This window comes from Vulpes vulpes, chromosome 15, assembly GCF_048418805.1.
Source record: "Vulpes vulpes isolate BD-2025 chromosome 15, VulVul3, whole genome shotgun sequence".
Taxonomy (NCBI): domain Eukaryota; kingdom Metazoa; phylum Chordata; class Mammalia; order Carnivora; family Canidae; genus Vulpes; species Vulpes vulpes.
In genome coordinates this window covers 66519763-66544330 of record NC_132794.1, presented here as the reverse complement: position 1 = coordinate 66544330, position 24568 = coordinate 66519763, and the positions used below count along the sequence as shown (strand labels likewise).

At 33.2% G+C, this 24568-nt stretch overlaps 1 protein-coding gene across 4 annotated transcripts in view; it reads left to right on the top strand.

The window, feature by feature from the left end:
• The window catches only part of VPS13C (vacuolar protein sorting 13 homolog C), a 168399-nt gene that overhangs the window by 36558 nt on the left and 107273 nt on the right, over positions 1 to 24568 (top strand). For all 4 annotated transcript variants that reach the window (XR_011997412.1, XM_026002038.2, XM_026001977.2 and 1 more), the window contains 15 exons: positions 1925 to 1984; positions 2801 to 2881; positions 4444 to 4501; positions 5969 to 6096; positions 8120 to 8226; positions 9043 to 9214; positions 10340 to 10402; positions 15534 to 15663; positions 16411 to 16505; positions 18758 to 18900; positions 19734 to 19926; positions 20628 to 20742; positions 21443 to 21579; positions 22593 to 22716; positions 23908 to 24025. Coding sequence is in view for 3 of the 4 variants with exons in the window: in XM_026002038.2 (XP_025857823.2) it covers positions 1925 to 1984; positions 2801 to 2881; positions 4444 to 4501; positions 5969 to 6096; positions 8120 to 8226; positions 9043 to 9214; positions 10340 to 10402; positions 15534 to 15663; positions 16411 to 16505; positions 18758 to 18900; positions 19734 to 19926; positions 20628 to 20742; positions 21443 to 21579; positions 22593 to 22716; positions 23908 to 24025 (1724 nt within the window). In the remaining variant the exon portion in view is untranslated. The remainder of the gene's footprint in view (positions 1 to 1924; positions 1985 to 2800; positions 2882 to 4443; positions 4502 to 5968; positions 6097 to 8119; positions 8227 to 9042; positions 9215 to 10339; positions 10403 to 15533; positions 15664 to 16410; positions 16506 to 18757; positions 18901 to 19733; positions 19927 to 20627; positions 20743 to 21442; positions 21580 to 22592; positions 22717 to 23907; positions 24026 to 24568) is intronic.

Below are 24568 nucleotides of genomic sequence, written 5' to 3'. Positions count from 1 at the left end.
AAAAGGAAATGGTTTCATAGAGGCCTTCAGAATTATATTTTCATAGGGAAGAAGTAGAGAAATTGAAGACCAAAGCAGAAACATTGAAAAAAAGAAAAAAATCTGGAGAAACAAAGTTAAGGGAGTCAGAGAAGCTAGGATTTGTTATATCGTTTATCCTGTTTCTTTCCAAAACTAATTTTAAGTAGCTTTTAAATTTTTTTAAAGATTTTATCTATTTATTTGACAGAGAAAGAGAGAGAGAGAGAGAGAGCGCACAAGGAGGGGGAGTGGCAGGCAGAGAGAGAAGCAGAAGCAGGCTCCCTCCTGAGCAGGTGCCCTGGTGTGGGGCTTGATCTCAGGACCCTGCGATCATGACCTGAGTCGAAGGCAGATGCTTAATCAACTGAGCCACCCAGGTGCCCCTTAAGTAGCTTTTGATAAAAAAAGAAATAATACAATACAGAGACTAGAGATAATGCTCCAGAAGAACCAGACTGGCAGTATTAGGCATAAATGAACACAATATTTTATGTTGAGCTTCTAGCTGACAAAACAAAAAATTATAAAATGGTCACATACCTCTCATTGACTAATAAAAAGGTATACTAACACATAAGAATGATGTGTAGTTTCCTTAGTGTGTATTGTTGTTTGATTCTCTTTATCTTTTCTCAGACTCTTCATACTGTGTTCTTTGCCTGTATTACTTTTTTCCCTTTGTCTCCTTGGTGATCCTATTCAGGTTTTAGTTCTTATGTTAGATGTTACTCTTTCTCATTCCCTTGTATTTTCCTCTTAGAATTTATCACTCTTTTATGTTCCCCATTATATTTTATTACAGCACCAATATCATATTATTGTACTAGTTAGCATGGTGATCTTCTGTCTAACCCTCATTCATTCACTGACAAAATAGGACCTCTATTTTAGAATTTTGTAATGATTAACTGAGATAGTTAATGTAAAGCATTTGGCACATGTGTGGCTCGGCTATTTCCTGCTTCAACTATTACAATGACTGTAATTACAACAATAACCCTAAACTTACCTCTTTCTTTATCCACACCATTCCTTTTTCCCATTTTACAGTTAGAGTCTCTTAGACCTAAGGTAATCTTTCCATCTCTGATCTGAATCTCATCCTTCCCATGTCCTTGGGAGCCTTTTTCCCTCCCCTTTTCTCTGCCTCCTTTCCTCCCTTCTTTCTTCCTTTCTGTCAGTTTTCTTCTCTTACCTAAATCTTCAAACCCCCCCTTCCACTTTTCCCTTCTCCCATTCCTTCTGTAAGCATTTAAACACATTCAGGTCTGTCTTTTATAGCAAAATTAAGAAGGCCCTCCTGAACCTTATCTCACTCCTCCTAGGCCCCATCTACCTTGACTGTCTTTGTTTCCCCACCACCTGCTGACTCCTTTCCCACTGTACTCTGACTCTGCTACTCCTCTGAAATTTTTCTTGACAAGTTCATTAGTAATGACCTGGCTGCTCAATAAATTAATTTTAGTTTATCTCATGGCAGTATTTGGTATTGTTGATCATGCTGGCTTTCTAGAACCATGGTCATGCTGTGATTTCCATATTCTTGTGGTTTTCTTTGCAATAATTATTTACTTGATTTTTAAAAAGGATGTGGACCTTCTTCACTATTGTATAGACTAGCTCTTTTTTTTTTTTTTTTTTAATTCATGCCCAGTTCCTTCCACACAGACACATAGTGGCTCAGTAGTTATTTTCTGGATGAATAAACTCAGTTAAATTATAACTTCAATTCTATTTTCACTGTTCCTTTGATTTTGTCATATAGATATGTAGGGAAACAGCTTCCAGTAGCCATAATTAGCTAGATGTCTTTTTTAAAAATCTAAGGAATTTTGTTACAGTTTATTAGAATACTGTATTATGATATATATACTTTGTTTCACCGTTATTTATTTTCTTTTAGACTGCAAATGAACACTGGACTCCATGCATATTAAATGAAGCAGAAAAAATTATATACAAGGTATTAGACTGGATTAAGAATTTCTTGTTATTTTTCTAGGTACAAACACTTATTGTAGTTTTTTGAAACTTTGATGGGGCCCAATGTGTCATTGGAGTGTGAGTTAAAAGTAGAAGCTCCGGTTTTGGCTTTGCCACTTACTATGTGACCTTCTGTAATCACTTACCTTTTCTGAGGTTTAGGTTCTTCACCTAGCAAAAGAAATCAGATAAAATTAATATTTCCTAAATTGTGTTTTATGGAACATTAGGTAATTGGGATATGAGATTTGTAGAAAAAATATTTTCTGGTCAAAGACTAAAGTATTAAGCTGTACATAGTTAAACGGTGTGTTTCATTTTGTTTTAAACCACAGGACTGGACAGTACTCTAAATATGCTAATAAACATTGAGAATTTTCAAGAGGAGTGTTTATGTTTAGTATATTGCTTTCCCTACCTTACTGTTGTAGAATCCCCTCCCCTCACCTCTCCTTCTAAGCAATCATTCATATCCACTGGAGGAATTGTGTCTTTCTTCTTATTCTGCAAAACATGTACAACTCTGTTAAATAGTAAATTCTCAATTAATATTTGATAACTGAATGAATGAATTTCCTCAGAAATAGTGATGCTGGAAGAACAGTTTATCAAATGCTAAGATTAGTGGTAAAGTCTGTGAATAATATGCATGTATTTTTCCCATTTTTGCTTTATTTTTTTCCTTTAAAAGTTCAAAATGGCAATGGGATAATCCTAGGGTGATATGAGAATAATCTTTTAATACTGATTCATAATTTTCATGTGTTGCTTGACCTCTTTTATTTTTCTTTTATAGCTTATACGACTTGATAGTCTTAGTGCCTACTGGAATGTAAACTGCAACATGTCTTATCAGGAGTCAAAGGAACAGATCTTGGTAATTTCAGTTTATAACTGGAAGAGCTAACTCCACTCCCTAAATTCTTTTTAACTTAAGTGGTCTTTAGTGAGGATAGGGTATATAGTCTTTTGTTTAAGTTGTATTTAACTAAATCAGAATTGTGAAACACAGTTTTTGGAATCCACTCTTTTTTATTAAAAATTTTTTAAAAGATATTTTATTTATTCATTTAAGAGAGAAAGTGTGAGAACACTAGCACAAGCAGGGGGAAGGGTCAGGGAGAAGGAGAAGCAAGCTCCCTGATGAGCAGGGAGCCCAACATGGGGCTTGATCCCAGGACCCTGAGATCATGACCTGAGCGGAAAGAAGGCAGATGCTTACTTAACTGATTGGGCTGACCAGGTGCCCCAGAATCCACTTTTTAACAAAGCATTTTGTTTTTGAAGATCTTTGTGAGATCATTCACTACACAGTGAGATAATAACTTATACTACTAATTTAAAACTGCATTTATGGTTTTTTGCACTCTTATTTTGATGACATTACATTGTGTTTCATATAAGAATGATTATGTAGAGCATTGTAAGGAATGATGATACCTTTCAGATCTGAAGAATATATTTTTAGCGAATTTTCTTTTAAATTGAAGTATAATTGACCTTAGCAAATGTTTTAAGCATTTGTGATAATGATTTCATCAACAGTGAAAGGTTAACTCAAAACTTCACTGTGCTCAGTTAGTCTCAGTCCTTTTTATTTACTTAGAGAAAAAAGGAAGAAAAGTTGAATTTTCTGAACTTGAATTAATTCCAAGATTCTAGCTCTTATTTCTCAGAAAGATACTGTAATAAATAATTTGCCTTTGTCTAGAGAGTGTTTGAGATCCCACTTCATGGATGTTTTATTGTTTTTTTTTAAAGATTTTTTTTTATTTATTTAAGAGAGAGACATAGAGAACACAAGTGGGGGGAGGGACAAAGGAAGGGGGTGAGAGAGAGAATCTCAAGAAGACACCCTGCTGAGGGGATCCCTCGGCGGCTCAGCAGTTTGGCGCCTGCCTTTGGCCCTGGGCGCAATCCTGGAGTCCCGGGATCGAGTCCCACGTCGGGCTCCTGGCATGGAGCCTGCTTCTCCTTTCTCCTGTGTCTCTGCCTCTCTCTCTCTCTCTCTCTCTCTGTGTCTCTCGGTCTATCATAAATAAATAAATAAATCTTAAAAAAAAAAGAAAGACACCCTGCTGAGCATGGAGCCTGACATGGGGCATGATCTCACACCTCTGAGATCATGACCTGAGCTGAAATCAAGGGTTCGGCTTAACCGACTGAGCCACCCAGGAACCTCAGTTGTGTTTTCTTTTTTTAAGTCAGCGGGGAACGCAATGCTATAACACTTTTAAATATTTAGAATTTTAAAAAATTATCTACTTCTGTATTTTAGTCTAAAGAAATATACTTATAAATAATGCTTAGTGTATTTTTCTCATGGACTACTAATTATAAAGAAGAGAATAAAGATATTGATTTAAGAACCACATTCTTTTCCCCCCATGTGTAGTTGAATATGTATGAATTTTTTTCATTCTCCAAATTTTTGTTTAGGATCAGCTGAAAAGTGGAATTCTTACAAGTAGCAACATACCTGTAAACCATCAATATAGTAAGTAGTGGTAAAAGTTTATTTCATGTTATAGGAAGCATAGGATTAAATACTCTGGCTTACTGTACTTTCTTCTGATAAAGGTACTTTGACAAAGAGAAAGTATTTTATATTTTAGTTTTATCACAGTGTATTTGGATTATAACAAATTATTTAAGATAGATTATGACACATACAACACTGGAGAGTAAGAAGAGGGCAGTACGACTGTAGTTCGTTCACTCCTAGCATCTAAACACCCTTGACCTCTGTGTTTTCTTCTTGTTAGCACCTTTGTTTTAGGAATTAGGTTTTCTTTTCTTTAATCTCTTTAATCAAAATCTCTGAGATTTTGGTATTCAGGTCAACCTTGCCATGTCACTATTGCAGTGTTATGACAAACCAACCACTCTAGAGACTTTCCTAAGGGGCTTTTCTAATTCTTGGCAGCCTTGCCTTTACTTATTTTTAAGTAACCCTCTAACAAAGCAGCCTGTTTATTAACGCCATCTGTTTTCTCCTTTTTAGTTTCATTCGAAAGAGACTATTGTTGGATTTTTTTTAATTGAGTATACTCTTTATGTTTGTCTTCAGCTTTCATGCTCATCATCCATATTCCATGTTTTTCTGGTTCATTGTTGTTTTCTTCATATTCTTTTGTAGCTGATTGCTGTTATGGAAGAGTTGACACTTTCTCTTTATGTTCATAGATCTGTTTAGTGATGGTGTTTTCAGATGAAAGTGTTTAGTTTCATTCATGAAAGAACTAGTTCAGAAAAATCTACAACTTCATTTATAAATGGTATCTTCCACTTATAAAAACCTCTAAATAAGTTAAAATTTTTATATAATCTTATGCAAATGTAAATACTGTAATATATCATAATTCATATAATCTTAATATTGTTCACTGTTAAAAATTTATTATATTACTTTGTCATTTTCCTTAGTACATCTTTTCATGCTAGTTCTTCAAGAATATTTTCTTATTTGATTCTAAGATGATATATATAATGATCATTCTGAAAATTATAAAGTGGTAAGCATTTTTTTCTTGGTAGTATGAATTTAATTCATGATCCTGTTCCTAAATTCTACCAATGATTAAGCAAGACAAATTTTAAACAAATTTTGTCTCCTACCTTGTGTTAATATTTTTAGTGAATAATAAAATCATTAAATGTCTTGTAGTAAGGAAGAGAAGTCTAATTTTACCCAGACTGAATAGCCAAGAGTAGATTGTCTATTACTTTTGTACATTTTTACTTAGAAGCAGTTTCCTTCTTGGAGATTCCACTTTGACTTGCATTTGGTATTACGCAGATAAGTAGATGCTTAAATATTTTTGGGTAGTGAATTTTTACATTTTTTATATATTTTTGATTATTTTTCTCTACTTTCAGAGTAATAGTGTTCTTATAATTATTTACAGTTGTTCATATATACGGGTATATAAACATAATCTTGTGTCTTCCCATGTGACTTAAGTTTTCCAGCCAATATCAGCTTCTGCAAAGCTCTACATGAATCCTTATGCAGAAACAGAGCTCAAAACACCCAAACTTGATTGGAACATAGAAGTACAGAATATTGCCATTGAAATGACCAAACCTCAGGTAAGACTCGGGTGGCTATTTCTAGCTTTTATTAGCCTTGAATCTCAACTGCTTTTGTCCTTTGTGATTATTCTTTCTCCAGTGCTCTAGTGGTTCTTTTATACATTTATATTTGTATTTATATATATATTTTTTTTTTGAGAAAATAATTTCCTTCTTTTTACCTGGTCTTTTCCTTATTGGTGGAAAATCTTACCAAATTATAGCAAATGATGTTTTCCTATGTAATTTCCAATTGTTGATGGAAGATTTTAATGTGTTTTTTCTTCCTCATATTTTAATAGACACCTTTATAGTAAATACTGTCTACTTAATTTTTAGACCTGCTATGTTGGTGCTTTTTTCCTTTGTCATTTGGTTATATACCCTGGGTTCGAATAACAGACCTGGAGAACTGGAAGTGAAAGAAGCTAAAGGTTCTTTAGCTAAGGTTTAGCTAAATGAGCTTTTAGCTCAGTGTAGTCCAGTAAAAATATACGGTAGTTCCCCTTCTCCATAGTTTCTGTGGTTTTGGTTACATGGGTCAACTGTGTTCTGGAAGCAGATGATCTTTCTGATGTATGGTCAGAGGGTCAGTAGTGCCCTGACACTATGTCACAGTGCCTACATCATTTACCTCATTTCATCTCACTATTAGGCATTTTATCACAGAAGAAGGGTGAATGCAGTCAACAGGATATTTTGGGAGAGAAACACATACCGCATACACATAGCTTTTATTACAGTATATTTTTATGATAGTTATATTTTATTATTATTGCTTTTTATTTTTTATTATTATTTTTTTATTCGTTCATGATAGAGAGAGAGAGAGAGACACACACAGGCAGAGGGAGAAGCAGGCTCCATGCCGGGAGCCTGACACGGGACTCAATCCTGGGACTCGATCCCAGGACTCCAGGATTGCGTCCTGGGCCAAAGGCAGGCGACAGACCACTGAGCCACCCAGGGATCCCCCTGTTTTATTATTATTGTTATTCATTTCTTACTGTGCCTAATTTATAAATTAAACTTTATTCTAAGTGTATATGTATAGGAAAAACATAACAAATGTAGGTTCAGTACTATCCATGGTTTCAGGCATCTGTTGGGGGGATCTTAGAACATATTTCCTCAGGATAAGGGGAGGATTACTGTAATGCAGGTTGTCTATGTAATTTAAAATTTTCTAGTAGTTGCATTAGAAAAGTAAAAAGAAAGGTAAAATTAATAACATTTTATGTAAGCCAGTGTATCCAAAATATTATCATTTCAGCATGTAATCAATATAAAAAATTATATCCTTTCCTTTTTTCTAAGTCTTTAAAACCTCTGGTATATTTTAAACTTAAAATGCCTTGGGTATTTTTAAACTTAAAATACATTTAAGTTCAAACTACCTATATTTTAAGTGGTGAATAGCCGCATGGTAACCAGTAGGTAGAAATCATTAAGAAAAACTGAAAGGAGAAAACTAGATTTGCCGCTTTCTTTATCTTATCTACAGTCATGTTGTGTGTGTGTTTCCCTCCATTTGAGCTCTTTACCAGGTATATGCAGAGTTGTATTAGTGGTAAGATGGGCAATTATATTGGTTTGTCTTCCTTTAGTTATGTAATGATTTTCTGGAGAGACTTGCAATTCAGCTGATAGAAAGTCAATGCTGAAATGATGGTCCAGAGGCAAATATGTAGTTTTAGGAACAACCATGGTCCAGTCACTAGTTACAGATAGTGTATTTTATTATTTCTAGGATGTGCATTTATTTCATTGTGTAACCTATTTGAAAATAGGATGTATAATATTATTGATGGTATGATACTTTGTTAGCACTGTTTTTTTTTCTTTTTGTAGTGGAACTTAAAAATTATGTTACAACTTATAATTGGCGGTGTTTTAAATTTGAGAAAATATGATACTAATAGGTAACCATGATATTCATTGTTCCAGGAAGTTGGAGTCTTACTAGACTGCAAATATAATAAAATTTGGTGTTTATCCATGTGTGCAATTAATAAATACAACTGTATTTTTGTTTTAATAGTACTTAAGTATGATTGACTTTTTGGAATCAGTGGATTATATGGTTAGAAATGCCCCTTACAGGAAATATAAGCCCTATTTACCACTTCATACCAATGGTCGACAATGGTAAGTTAGAATTATTTATTTATTTATTTATTTATTTATTTATTTATTTTTATTAAAATTTTTTTTAAAGATTTATTTATTTATTCATTCAGAGAGAGCGAAGAGAGAGGCAGAGACACAGGCAGAGGGAGAAGCAGGCTCCATGCAGGAAGCCCGATGTGGGACTCGATCCTGGGTCTCTAGGATCACACCCCGGGCTGCAGGCGGTGCCAAACCGCTGCGCCACCGGGGCTGCCCTAGAATTTTTTTTTTAAATGAGAAATATATAAGTAGAAACTTCCAGATTTAAGAGACCTTTAAAGCCATGTAATGAAGCCACTTTTTTTTTTAAATCTTTGTAGACATGAAAGGGATATCTTTTGTATTATGTCGTTGTTACTTTTTTCATAAACACATTCTCTTATACTCTTGCTTTTAGATTATTCCCAAATTCTCAACTTAGCATTAAGACTTTAATCCTTTTTTGGTTTAAGTAGCATTAAGACTTTAATCCTTTTTTGGTTTTAGTGCCCTTGAGTCACCACCAACATGTAATGAATGTTATAACCATATTGGGATAGTATTAATTTTGTATGTCATTTTGTGTCTTACTGATTTTGCTTTGACATACCCTCTTACTGGAGTAATTTGCTCATTTTATAATCAATTTAAATCAGAGAATTTTACTGAGGAATTGAAATGCTAATTAATGGGCTCTTATAAGGAGAACAGTTAATAAGAACAAAAAATGTAACTGTGCATTTAAAAAATCTAAGCCATTTTCTTGCTTTTTCTTAAACCTTTGTATTCAAATGTACATTAAAATTTGATTTGCAGGTGGAAATATGCAATTGATTCTGTTCTTGAAGTTCATATAAGAAGGTATACGCAGATGTGGTCTTGGAATAACATAAAAAAACACAGGCAGTTGCTCAAGAGTTATAAAAGTGCCTATAAGAGCAAGTTAACCCAACCTAAAGTCCCAGAAGAAATACAGAAACAAATTCAGGTATATCTCACATATATTGATGAAAGCTAGTCTTTGTTAAATTATCCTTTAGATTTTCCTAAATTTAATTTGAATTAAAATATTATTTAGAAAGAATAAAACTGACCTCTTTTTGAGATAATTTTATGGGAAAATGTAGAGTATTTTTTCTTCAGTTCTTTCTTCTTTAAACAAATCTTTTCCTCCTATCCTAATATCAGATTAAGTACTAGAATACTAGAAAGTATTTGGAGAAATGTACTTGGTTTTTATATAATATTTAGAAAATCAGTATCAGAGCTATTCAAATATATGTTTATTAGCTAGATGTATGTTATTAGTTTTGTTAGTGTTTTTTTTTAAAGAGCTTAAAGTATTATATATAAAACAGCTCTTATTGCTCAAAATAGGAACCCCTTTTGAAATACAGAAAAATACCATGCTGAATATATAATTTGCCTAATATCATGTGGTCTTGATTATATAACCATTTCTGCCACAAATTCATAATGTAAAGCATTAATTGAATTCCTATTATTCTGAAATATGTGAGAGACACTGATACTATATATTGGAAAAAGCATCAAGTTTCTCAGCATCTTAGGTCTGGTGTTCTCCTGTATAAAGTGGAAACAGTACCTGTTTTACAGAGTTGTGAGAACATAGATTATCTCTTACACAGATTACCCAATACCTGTTAGATTCTTACATACTTTTATATGAATTCCCCAAATTAGCTTCTACTTTAACTTAGTTGTTGATTTGTAGAATTTTGCATTCTTAAATTTTGTGTTTTATAATGGTGCCTTTAGTACACTGGTTATAAAATATTATGGAAAAGAGTGAGTCAGTATGAACCATAAGGATTAACAGGTCCCCCTCCTACAAATTCTTGTTTCTATAATGGTCTCATTAAAATTCTTATTTTTATATTTTTTATAGGGGGATTTGCTTTCTTGGATAACTTATTTCCCTTATTGCAAAAACTAAAAGTACAAAAGCCAAATGTACATTCAGATTTATACTTATCCTTTCATTAGATCACAATTAGTTTGTTCATGGACTAGATAATCCTAGAAATCTTAGAATAAAATTTTTTAATCTAATGTCATTTTTCTTGTTTACAAGTGTCTCTTTGTTTTATAGGATTTGGAGAAGACTCTAGATGTTTTTAATATAATTTTAGCAAGGCAACAAGCACAAGTTGAGGTAATCATTTTATGAGCTTTTTTAATTTTATGTTTTAAACATGTTCATACTATTCCTTTAAACTTGAGATCAAGAAATCTTAAGTTTCATAGCAGTTGTTCAAGTAAGAATAAAGGTTGAGTTTCCATTCCTCATTTGATCTTGGGAGAAAAAAATAGGAACAGTGGAAAAAATCCACTAACATGGAAGGAAAAAATTTTGTAGTTTTACAACAAAATATTTGAACTCCGCCTAAAAAGAAAGTAAATCAAAGTTTTCTGTAATTCTAGCAAAGTAGAATACTGCTGTTAACATTTTGATATACAGTCTTCCAGTTTTTCCCCCATGCATATGTATCTACTTACATATGCTTTTTATCCCCCATCCTTTCACTTTATCTTTGCTTTGTTTCCTTTTCCCTCCCTTCCTTCTTCTTTCCTTTTCTCTCTTCTCCTTCTCTCCCTTCTTTTCTTTTTTCCTGTAATTGGAATCAGCCTGTTTATATTTCATAATATATGGTGATTGATCCCACTTGGCATACCCTACCTCGTCCCTATTGTTCCATGTCAATCCTTTTATTCTGTAGCATGACTTTGTTGGTAAATAAATTGCAAGTGCAGTGCAACTCACAATACAAAAAGTTAGGAAATATAGATATACAGAGAAAAAATAGAAACATCTATCTCACACTAAAGATACATTCTGTTAATATGTTTTTTTGTATATTCCTTTAGTCTTTTTTTTTATTTATAGATCTCCATACACATACTTATGTTTTTAAGTGGGATTAAAGCATGCACTGGTTCATTCATTTACTTAGTAAGTACTCATTGAGCGCCTATTTTACTAGAATCATGGTGAAGACTGTGGACTCTGGAGTCAGCTTTGCCTACTTGTGTGATCTCGGACTGGCTACTTAACCTCTCTGTGCTTCAGTTTCCTCATCTGTTAAATAAGAGTAATTCATAGTACCTACATCAGAGGGTTACTATGAGGAGCAGTGATGATCCATGTACCAAGCACTTAGACTATTGAGTACCTGGCACATAATAATTATTGAATAAGTGATTTTTTCCTTCATCATCATCATCATCTGCATCATTCTGCATACAGAAGTGAACAAAAATCCCTCATTTACATTCCAGTAGAAAGGATAATAAAAACATAAATAAAAATAGAGTAGAAAGATAACCCCATTCTCTGACTCTGTTTCTCTTGTATTTCCCTCATCCCCTCTGGTTTTCATGGACTCCATTTTCTCATTCCTTGGCCAGACTGTGGAATTTCTCTCAGGGGTTCAGCTGCTTATGCCTATGCAAAGCTCCATGACTGAGGACCTGCTTCGGTACACTCATGTGAAGTAGTTTTCTATGGCTGCATAATGAACATAGAGGCTTAAAGCAATACACGTTTATTGTCTCAGAGTTTCTGTGGGTTAGGAGCCCAGGTTTGGTTTATCTGAGTTCTCTGCTTAAGGTCTCAAAAATATTGCCATCAAGCTGTTGGCTGGGACTGTGGTTTCATCTGGGGGGTGTCAGTGATGAAGGATCTGCTTTTGTTGGCAGATTTTAGCTCCTTGTGCCTGTGGGATGGAAAAACTTCAGTTTCTTGCTGGCTGTTGACCAGAGGCTGTGCTTAGTTCTTAAATTTCATTTCATTTCCTTGCCAGAAGGGCCTCCTGACATAGCCCACAACACGGCAGCTTGCTTTTTCAAAGAGAAAGAGACACTCCAGTAAGACAGCTGGTACAGTTTCATGCACATAATCACATACATCTTATTACCTTTGCCATGTTCTGTTGGTTAGGAACAGGCCACGAAAAAGGATTTATTATTGGATGCTATGGACAAAGGGATGGATATAGATGAAGAAAAGGCAGTTAAATTCATCCAAGACTGAAATTTTTTTTTTGAAATTTTTTTATTGTATAGGAAAATCCACAGGGTCACAGAATTTAAAATATAGGCAGGAATTATCGACATAATTATAATATTAAAACCAAGGATTAGACACTGGTATATTGTGTGTGTATAGTTCTAGGTCAGCTCTGATTTTTAAATGTATTTTTAAGTGATAATTGTCAACATATAGGAAAGTTTCTTTTCCAGTACTTTTTATTTTGTTGTTTTATTTTCTTCATGATCATTAACACTGAAATATTTTTGTGTGCTTTCTAATTAATTCACTTCTGTCTTTTCATTAAATTTTTCTAGATTTTTGAATTTATTTTGAAATTCCTCAAATTCTGTGCCATCCTCATCACAGCTTTACAAAGATATCAGTGCTAATAGTGGCTTTATCCTTTTTTAAAAATTTTTTTTCTAAGTTTTTTTTTTTTTTTTCTTTAGGGATTTAAGTAGAGATCTGGGAGGGGGAAAGTTGAATGTTGGGTTGGTCATTACATTATCTTAATGTCTCTTATTAACATATTTTTTTAATTCCTTAATGATTAAAAGTTTATTAGTTTATAAATTTACAAACTTTATAAATTTAGTTTAAAATATTTTAAAAACATTTTAAAATTCTTTTTTCTTTTTTTTTTTTAAGATTTATTTATTTATTCATGAGAGATAGAGAAAGAGGAGGGAGAGGCAGAGACAGGCACAAGCAGAAGCAGGCTCCCTACTGGGAGCCGCTTGGGGGACTTGATCCCAAACCCTAGGATCATGCCCTGAGCCAAAGGCAGACTCAACTGCTGAGCCACCCAGGCATCCCAAAATTTTTATTTTTCAAGTAGGCTCCATACTCAATGTGGAGCACAGCATTGGGCTTAAACTCACAACTCTGAGATCAAGACCAGAGCTGATAATCAAGATTGGATGCTTAACTGACTGACCCAGCCAGGTACCCCAACATTTTTTGTTTTGAGTAATCTCTATGCCCAGTGTGGGGCTTAAACTCATGACCCCAAGATCAAGAATTGCACATTCTATAGACTGAGCCAGCCAGGTGCCCTGATTTGGTTAAAAGGACTTTAATAAAATATCAAATACTGTACAGCTGTTCTTGTATTTAGATTTACAGGGAACTGCTCATAAATCCACCTTTTTATTAAGTCCAGTATGTAAGACAAGTTTAACTTGCAGGCTCTGGTTGCATTTTCCTTAAAACAATTGCTGATAGACACTTTAAAGCTTAAAAACCCAGATGATATACATTTGAGTGCCTTTTCTGAATTAGCCATTTCATCTACTCCCTGCTTGATGATTTCTCCTGTTCTTCAGAAAATCTTGTGTAGTTATGTCACTGGTTCTGAATCCTGCTGCACATTAGAATCCCTAGGGAATTTTTTAAATGATACCTGGAGTCCACTTCCTGGTATGTGGTGGAGCTTGGGCATTGTTGTTGTTTTTTGCTTTTGTTAAAGCTTCCTAATGATTCTTAAGTGCATCAAGGATTGAATACCAGTGAGCTATGATATCCACAGTAGCTGCTTTGTCATTCACTTTTAATTTGCATATTCTAACAGGTCTTGAATATATGCATTTATCTCTGGCTTGTGACAAAAATGTCACATTTTCCCATGCTTATTCTTTACATTCTCAGGCACTACTCTTGTCTTCTCCTGAATTATCAATGGTGTAATAGTGCTCTTTCATCACTACTTTTTTTAAAATTCTTTTTTATACGTTGCATGATTTCTTTATCCTAAGGTTTCATACCTGCTGATGAATTATGTAATCTGTATCTAGCTGCATAAGAAACTTTATTTCTTATATTGTTTAGTTTGAATGTCTCTTCTCATTAGCTTTTCAACCCTTTTTTAACTTCTCTTGTTATAAACACGATGGGGTTAGTTCCATTCAAAAAATATCTCAAAGCAAAAGGCACAGTAAGTACTTGGATTAACAATGTTGTGCCTAAATCTGACATGAACAGGTCAGGATATTGGTGGCTGAGAATTGATTTGCTTTCGCTGAATCTTTGTGTTCCTGAGGATTTTAAAGTAGAAAGTTTGGTAACAGGAATGAAAATGGTAGCTAACATTTTCTTGATGTAATTTGCTGAGTACCATCAATTCTGAGGAAAGTACTATTATCTTCAATTTATATTAGTGAATTAAGACAGAGAGAGGTTAAATAAATTCTCTAAGTTCCAGTTATCATGAAAAATATAAAAAAGCACACTAATCTTCTATTCCAAGAGAATAAAGAAGTTAAATATTTTTTCATATAGAATATAAAGTAAACAGATACATATTTCTTATTTACTACATTTCTGACTAGTGAAATTGGATTGGTAAGCTTGCCAAAAGGTAGTTACGGCTGAGGTATAAGTGATAAAAAACTTTTATAGTTTTGTGCGCAGATGTGGACCTATTTCTTTATATCTTTAATGTTTAAATGTTAAAGAGAACTTATTTAACTTATTTAAACTTCTCTTTAAAAAAAAATAAACTTCTCTTTACTAATTCAACTCTTTTTTTTTCAACTTCTCTTTTGGAGTGTTTCACCTTTTGTTAGACAGGGAGGCTTGCAATATGTTACCTATTACCTTCAATTTAAGATATAAATTTTAAGTGGGAAAATTATTAACGTTTACTTATTCAGGGAATGAGAAGATAGATTACTTATCCCCTTTATTTATCCTTCTGTTTTCTGCTTTTTAGTGATTTCATCTCTTTTTTACTGTTTCAAGGAGTTACTGAAAATCAAGCTAGGATTTATTGAGAAGAGGATGAAATGAGATTCAATGATTATTTTTATTTATATTCGACCCTTCTCCCAAGTCTGTAGTTGGCAGGCCAGCAATGTATATGAATTCTGAAATAATGTTTTAAACTACTATTTCTGAGTGTGGAAGTATCTTCTTTTTAGAGAACTTTTCATTTTGTAAACCTGCAGTCTTAGTGGCTTATTAACTTAAACATTTGTAAGACACATTGCTCAAAAAAATTCCCTTGAAACCTTTACTGTATTTCTGACAAAATGCAACCTCATCAAAATTTGATCAGTAGGTGTGGAAAGTAAATGAAACTAATAGTGGAACTATATTGACCAACTTATGTTGAATACCATTTCAGAAGGCTTTCTTGACTGTTTTTTAACCTAACGTAGTGTTGAAAAAATTAACCATTGCTCTTACCTGGCTATACCTGGAAATGAAGAGGGCAGTTCCTCTTTAATTAAGTTTAAAAATTTTTACTTTTTAGGTGATTCGATCTGGGCAAAAATTAAGGAAAAAGTCTACTGACACAGGCGAGAAACGTGGAGGCTGGTTTAGTGGGTTTTGGGGTAAGAAGGAGTCTAAGAAAAAAGATGAAGAATCTTTGATTCCTGAAAGTAAGTTCCAACTCAGATAATTTGTTGTACACTTCTAAGAAAAAAATATATACGTTTTATTTTAGCCAGTTAGTGGAGTTTTATGATGTTTATTATTAGTAAACATATAACCAAATATGTCAGGCTGGAACATTTCTGAGTTTATCTAACTAAATTAAAACTTTGATTTTTTTTTTTAAAGATTTTATTTATTTGAGAGAGAGAGAGAGAGCGCGCGCGCACAAGCAGGGGGGAGGGGCAAATGGAGAGGGAGAAGCAGACTCCCCTCTGAGCAGGGAGCCTGACACAGGGCTCTACCCTAGGACCCTGAGATCATGGCCTGAGCTGAAGGCAGATGCTTAACTGACTGAGCCACTCAGGTGCCTCAAAACTTTGATATATTTGAGGAAGTGATTTCTGTGAAACTTTATAAGGTGAAATTCAGAAGTGTTAACTGACATTTCTTATTGTTAACTTTTTGCATGGATATTAGAAGTTTCACTTAATTTTTAACATATTTAGGGAATTCTAAAATCCTTATATGAGACCAGAATTTCTTTCATGGTGTCTCTTTGCCTTTTCTTGACGTAAGCAAGCAAATACATGATGGCTGTTTTGACTAGGCAAAGTAGTATATTAGAGGAAATTATCTGGCTGATGTTGCTTTAGCATTGATTTTAGGGCACTTGTTACTTTGGTTTGATATTTTTTATTGCATCTGTAATACTGAAGCAATTGATTTCTTAAAATACTGTCCTTTCTTTGTAGCTATTGATGACATTATGACTGCAGAGGAGAAAGATAAGCTCTTCACTGCTATTGGCTATAGTGAGAGCACCCACAACTTAGCCTTACCGAAGCAGGTGATTATTTTTAGGTGCTTAAAGAGACATTTTGTTTCATGTTACTGTATTATCTTGAATTGGTCTAAACAAGTTACTGGTCTCTTATAAAAATTGTATTTGTTTCTTTTCACAAGAATGTATGAGAAGAATTGGAGTAAATTCTTATTTATTTATTTATTTTTAAAGATTTATTTATTCATGAGAGACAGAGAGAGAGAGGCAGAGACACAAGCAGAGAAGCAGGCTCCCTGTGGGGAGCCTGATGTGGGACTCAATCCCAGGACCCCAGGATCATGACCTGAGCCAAAGGCAGACGCTCAACCACTGAGCTACCCAGGCGCCCTGTAAATTCTTTTTTAAATGTTTGATAGGATTTACCAGTGACTTTATCTGGTCCTGAGGTTTTCTTTGGTGGGAGGTTTCTGATTACTGACTCAGACTCCTTGCTCATTATTGGTCTTTTGAGTTCCTGTTTCTTCATGAATCATGATGCAGTCTTGGTAGATTACACATTTCTAGAAATTTATCCTTTTTTTCTAGGTTGTCTCATTTGTTGGTATATAGTTGTTCTTAGTAGTCTCCTGTGATCCTTTGTGTATCTGTGATATCTGACTTATTAGTATCTCCTCTTTTATTTATAATTTTATTCATATGCGTTGTCTCTCTTTTTTTCTTGCTTAGTCTAGCTAATGGTTTGTCAGTTTTATTTGTTCTCAAAGAACCAACTTGGTTTTGTTAATCTTTTCTGTTTTTTTAATCTGTTTCATTTATTTCTTCTCTAATTTTTATTATTTCCTTTCTTCTTCTAACTTTGGGTTTAGTTCTTCATTTTCTAGTTCCTTGAGGTGTAAAGTTAGGTTGTTTATTTGAGATCTTTCTTTTTTCTTGTTATATGAATTGATCACTATAAACTTCCCTTCTAGAAGGAAGATGCTTCTGCTGCATCCCACAAGTTTTGTTGTGTTATATTTCTGTTTTTGTTTGTCTCATGCTTTTTTTAAAATTTTCCTTTTGATCCAGTGGTTGTTCAAGAGTGTGTTGTTTAATTTCCACATATTGGTGAATTTTGTAGCTTTTTTCATATTGAGATCTTATTCCATGTTTGAGAAAGATATTTGGTATAACTTCTATCTTCTTAAATTTTTGGGGACTTGTTTCATTGCCTATTGTATGATCTCTCCTGGGAAATGTTCCTGTGGGCTTGAAAAGAATGTTTATTCTGCTGCTGTTTTGAGTAAGTTTGTTTGGTCTCTTTGGGTTATAGTGTTTTAAATCCATTGTTTATTGATTCTCTGTCAGGATGATCTATCTGTGGTTGAGAGTGAGTTATTGAAGTCCCCAACTATTGATATATCGACATTTCTTTCTTTTTTTAGTTCTTTTTTTTAGTTCAGATTTCTTTTTTAAGTATTTGTTTTATGTATTTAGGTACTGCGTTATTGGGTGCATAAGTATTTACAACTCTTACATTTTCTTGATTGAAAGGTCATTGAAGGTCATTGAAGATTGAAGGTCATTATGTAATGACCTTCTTGTCTCTTTTGACAACATTTAACTTAAAATTTATTTTCTTCTGATATAAATATAGCTCTCCTTTTTTGGGGGAGTTACTATTTGCTTGAATTATCTTTTTCCATTCTTTCACTTTTAGTCTATATGTGTTCTTAAGGCTAAAGTGAGTTGTCTTCTTGTAGGCAGCCTAATCATTGGATATATTTTTTAAATCCATTCTGCTGTTCTTTATCTTTTTATTGGAAAATTTAATCTATTCACTTTTAAAGTAAGTATTGAGGTAAGGACTTGCTGTTGCCATTTTGTTAATTGTTTTCTGTTTTGTGGATCTTTTGTTCCTTGCTTCCTGTCTTAATGTCTTCCTTTGTGGTTTGATGAGAATCATCTCTCTGGTTCTCTGTCCTGCTTTGTTTTGACCTATCAATTTTTCTCAATAGTTTTTTAAGCATCTAAAGACATCAAGCAGATGCTCTTTATATCTTGTCCAGTTTTTGAGCCAGAGGATTGTTCTGAATTAGTTTGCTTTAGTGAAAGTTAGTGAATTGAGTCTTTATGTGACAAAATATTTTATCAAGTTTTATAGGAGAAATGAATTTTGGATCTCTTGTAATTGTGTTATTTAGACAATTTTGTATTTAAGTTTCTGATCTTTTTTGAACATTGTATTTGGATCACTTTATAATACAGCAAGTTTAAATAAACTATTAAAGTAATAATTACTTAAACTATAATAATTTTCATTCATTTCTTTTGTTTAGTATGTTGCCCATATAATGACACTGAAGCTAGTAAGCACCTCTGTTACAATAAGAGAAAACCAAAATATTCCAGAGATACTGAAAATTCAGATAATTGGCTTGGGCACTCAAGTATCTCAGCGACCAGGAGCACAAGCACTTAAGTAAGTTTTAAAAAGCTTATAATTTCAATTTTTATTTCCAGATATGACTTAGCCAAAAAATAGTGTATTTAACATTAAACGACTGATTAATAATAGTTCTTTAGTTTCTTTTCCTTTTGTGTGTCAGATGGTCTTTTTACTTTTACGTTTGTTTTGTTATGAAGCTATATGCGGAGTTCATCATTTATTCTACCCTCTGTTCTTTCCCTCACAAATACTTAATATTGCTACATTTATCAGTTTGATACTATGAAAGCTAGCATAGGAGTAATAAATTTGTTTCTAATAAGTTTACCCTGTAGGTGTTAAGAGTGAATAACCAAAAAGTTAATAATGTAATAACTATGTAACATATTAGAGAGCTCATAGCTGAGAAGATGCTGCAAACTGCAATCCTTGAGGTTAATGCTACACAAGTTCAGCTGCAGAGGAGAACTTGGGCTAGAAGAATTGGGACTTAGGGTAGCTGAGTAGAAAGGACTAGGAGAAAACAGGATAAGGTTGTTTTCAGGTGACATGGAAGAGAGAGATGAATTCCTTAAGTGAAGTGTAGCTTGTATTCATGTAACAGTGATCAGAACTTCTGTATTCTTTGGAAGTTGGCCAAAGTGAGTTTCTCATGTGGATGAGGAGTTAAGAGCCAAAACCAAAACAAAACTCCAGATTGTAGGGTAATTAAATGTCAGGCTGAGAAGTTTGGACTTTACCTCTGGGTAATAGGTATAGTACTGGCTCTCAAAGTAGTTTTTTTTAAAGGAGAATCTGTATTTTAATCCATTATATTACTCAGCATTTTATTTATATTACTTATTTTTTTACTCACCGGATTGTAGGGTGGAAGCAAAATTAGAACATTGGTATATAACAGGTCTGAAACAGGAGGGTATTGTACCATCACTTGTGGCTTCCATTGGTGATACTACCTCATCCTTGCTTAAAATCGAGTTTGAAACCAATCCAGAGAATAGCACTGCTGACCAGACTCTGATTGTTCAGTCTCAGCCTGTGGAGGTCATCTATGATGCTGTAAGTGCAAGGAAAAAGTCCATCTTTACTAAACCCATCGTACGCTTCTGACGTATGATTTTCTTCTTTTTCCTCTTTCATACTTTTATTAAATATTGTTCACATGAAAAAAAACATTAACATTTAGATGTTATTGAAAATGGTAGCTCAGGTTCTGTATCTATGGTTCCATCTTTTATTGTGATGCTCTTAATTCAGTCTAGCCATCAGGATCACTAATCATTATATCCCTTGTAAGTTGGCCCTACTGTGTTGTTGAGATCCATGATTTTTCCAATTTTCCAGTTTAGGAGTTTCGCAGTCAGGGTGAGAGGCATTTTATAAAGACTCTAGAGTCATTGTATTCTCTGATTTTTAAAAAATTTAAATTGTAAAATATATTTAACTTACCATCTCGGCATTTAAGTGTATAGTTTAGTAGTAATGTCCATTGCTATATCAACATGACACCTTAGAATGTACTTAAAGTAACCTTAATGATCTGCACACATTTTTTGCCTCTCTAGTAAGCTTACTTGGGCTATTCCTTTTTTTTTTTTTTTTTTTTTTTTAAACCAGAGAGAGATATAGTAGGGTAGAGTATCTTTGGAGGAATCTCCTAAGTTTAGAGCCACTGTTGTTTAGAATTAAACTGAAGTTTTAAAATTTATAATATGGAAAGTACTATGTATGGCTTGCTTATATTTTAAATTATTTTACAGAAAACTATCAATGCAGTTGTTGAATTCTTTCAATCAAATAAAGGATTAGATCTTGAGCAAATAACATCAGCTACATTAATGAAGCTGGAAGAAATTAAAGAGAGAACAGCTACAGGTAAAGAATTTATCTGCATGAACAGCAATGAAATTAAAAATTTTGTTGTCTATTTTTAATATAAATAGTCTATTTAAAATAGCGTATGTTGCTCTTTTTTTAATGACATTACATTTAATTAAATTACATTTAATAAAAATATTTAAATTATTAAATTAAATTACATTGAAGTTACATTAAACACATACAAATTGTGTTTTGTGTACATGAGTTACCTGAAGTCAAATATACCTGTTAGACTGAATGAAAAAGGGAATAATACTAGGCACAGATGATTCTGTCTGCCATTACCTTTAAGAACCTGTGCCGCAGAGTGAGCTCGAGATGAAGAGCATCCCTCCATCTCAGTTCTTAAGAAATGGTTCATCATATTGTGTGTGAATCTGATTCTAAAGATACCTGCTTTTGTACAACATGGTCTCCGAACTCAAGCCAGCTTACTTTATGTGGTTGCTTAAATAAAGAAATGATGGATTATCTTCTTCTGGATAAAATACTATGTTGGATTTACTGTACAGTATAATTATATGATTGCTTCCCAATGACCATATGCAGTTTCATCTTAGATGCTTAATTTTGAAACTCTAGCTTGTGGGAACTGATGCTCCTCCATAATACAAGTGATATTTTGTGTTCTCATTGTTAATAATATAATTACATATATCAATTTGACCATCTAATCTTTTGTTCTTTGTCTTAGGACTTACACATATTATTGAAACTCGAAAAGTCCTTGATTTAAGGATAAATCTGAAACCTTCTTATCTAATACTTCCACAGACAGGTTTCCACCATGAAAAGTCAGATCTTCTCATTTTAGATTTTGGTACATTTCAGGTAGGTGTATACCCATTTCTTCTGCTTGTTTTGCTCAGGTTGGAAATTAGTTATCTGACACTTTGCTATTTTTTCCCCCAGGGTTTACTAAAACTTAGACTTATTTCTTCATAGTATTTTGCCAAGCCTAGCTTAGATTTTATATAAATCTTATGGCTATTAAAAGAACCATGGAAAATCCCTAAAATTTTCTGTAATGGTAGATGATTTGATATTGAGGACTTTTTTCCAATTTTCCAGTTTAGGAGTTTCACAGTCAGAGTAAGAGGCATTTTATGGATTACTGCTGTATTTTTTTAATTGGAGAGAAGTTTTCAAGTACTCCTAGATGTCCAGAGTTTAATTACACAGTGTTATTTGTTAATTTACATATTCTGACAATAGAAAATTATACACATATTAATATATGTTTGTTATACCACTGCCAGCAATTAAGTAGAGAGTAGAACTCTAAGGTTTTGGGTGTCAAACCCATTAGAAATCCAAACATCTGAGAAAAAGTGAAGATTTCAGAAAATAAAGTCCCAAATTCATCCTTGCTTCCTTTGGGAAGAGGGAAAAGGAAGTAGAAATTGGAGCTGAATTCTAATAGCCTGTTTATTCTGGTGATGTAATGGGAAGAAGAAAGAACAAAACCTGCGATTTCAAGGTGAGGAGATTAGAATAGGTAGTAGGGGTGCTGAGCCTGAGTGGTAGTAACTGCTGAGAGCCAGGAAGAGTTGCATGTCTAGACAGGTTATTTGAGGTAGACAGCTGTCTAACTGATCTTCTAATTAGTACAACTATGCTTCTAATTATGTACAACTAATTAGTACACCTATTACCCAAGCATATTAAAGAGATATACTGAAATATTATACTCTTAATAAAATATTTGCAAATAATTGTCAGAAAATTAAGCAGAATATGAACTCATTAAGGGCAGTGTTTTCATTTCAGTTTTTAAGAAAACACAACAAAAGTATCAATATATTTTTCCGTTTAGAAAATTGGAGTTTTTTTGTCCATTTTAGCTTAACAGTAAAGATCAAGGTTTGCAGAAGACTAATAATTCATCTCTGGAAGAATTAATGGATAAAGCCTATGACAAGTTTGATGTTGAAATAAAAAGTGTGCAATTACTCTTTGCAAGAGCAGGTAAACTGTTGCTCAGTTTTTAGAATCTTGAAATTACATTGAGTAGCTAAGGTAAATATGTGTGTATATATGCATGTATATCAACCCTGACAATATTTTGAACACATATCTATTGGTCACTTAAAACCAAATTGGAGCCCATTAGTGCAAATCATTGCCATGGTTAGTAATGAGATAAAAATTTCCCTGTTTATCTTTAGATACTTAGCGCTGTTTGAATCTAGGTCTAGTCATTGCCTCTTTTGTTGTGATATGACTATGAAACTGTCTAGAACACAAAAATAGAAGCTGCCCTCAGCTTACATTTTTCTCAGTGCTTTTAGGATGTCTCAGTGTTGTCTTCCCTTGTTGCTTCATTTTAAAATATTTTGAGTATATTAGGCTAGTCATTATTTCAGTAGTGTTATGGTCTTCTGCTTTTGTATATAACTGGCAAGTATGAGTCTTAAAACCCTAAAGGCAGTAAATTATTTTCCAAAAGCTTTGGTGTTTTCTACTGCTTAAGTAAAACCTAGACATAATCTAGGATGAAGATAAAAGATGTCAAATGGAGTTAGAGTGGACATGTGAAAGAATAAACACTGAAATTCCTTGGCATCAAGAATCCTCAATTTTAGTGCCTGGGTGAATTTTAATTTTTTTCTTTGACAGGAATTGTGTAATTTATTACAGAAAATTATTTTAGTATTCCTACAGGAGTAATAATCAATTCTATGAGAATTATTTAGTAATTAAGTGGGGAAAAATACCCACTTATTATAAATTGTTACTACTACCTAGAAAACATTATTTATTTATTTATTTATTTATTTATTTATTTATTTATTTATTTAAGATTTTTATTTATTTATTCATGAGAGACAGAGGCAGAGACACAGGCAGAGACACAGGCAGAGGGAGAAGCAGGCTCCATGCAGGGAGCCTGACGTGGGACTTGATCCCGGGTCTCCAGGATCAGGCCCTGGGCTGAAGGTGGCGCTAAACTGCTGAGCCACCCAGGCTGCCCAAAAACATTTTAAAATAAGCAGTTACATTATTAACTGTCAATCTTATTTTTAATAATATAGATCATTTAACTTCTATATTGAAAGAACTAAGCATTAGTATTTATGAATATGTTTGCTCTTTTTTATAAAGTTATAGTAATTTTCCAAGGTAATTAGTTGTTTAATTTAAAAATTTTTTTTTAAGAGGAAAACTGGAAAAAATGTCGATTTCAGCATCCATCAACTATGCATATATTGCAACCCATGGATATTCATGTTGAGTTGGCCAAGGCAATGGTAGAAAAAGACATTAGAATGGCCAGGTAATGTATGAGTTTCTCTTATATTATAAAATTAACAAGGTGAAATTATGTATATTCCTGGACTTTAAGAAAGCAAAACTAGATTTGTGAAGGACAGAAAAAATGATTATCTTATAGCCAAAACACATTTTTAAGATATTGTTTATTTAAATTATGGTGTATCACCTCTCTTAGAAGTATTTCGACTTTCAGATTGTATAAAAGATATTTATCTGTGTTTTTTAAAATTTTTTTAATCTGTGTTTTTGAATGGATCAAATCCATGATTCAATATCAATAAAATAAAATCTTCAAAAATTAGCAGTGTGAATGGAGCTAGAGAGTATTATGCTAAGCAGAATAAGTCAGAGAAGGACAAATACCATATTATTTTATTCATATGTAGAATTTAAGAAACCAAACAGATGAACATAGAGGAAGAAAAAGGCAAACCAGAAAAGACTTTTAACTATAGAGAACCGAGAGATCCTGGAGCGGAGGTGGGTGGGATGTGGGTTAAATGGGTGATGATGTTAATAAGGAGGGCACTTGTGATGAGCCCTG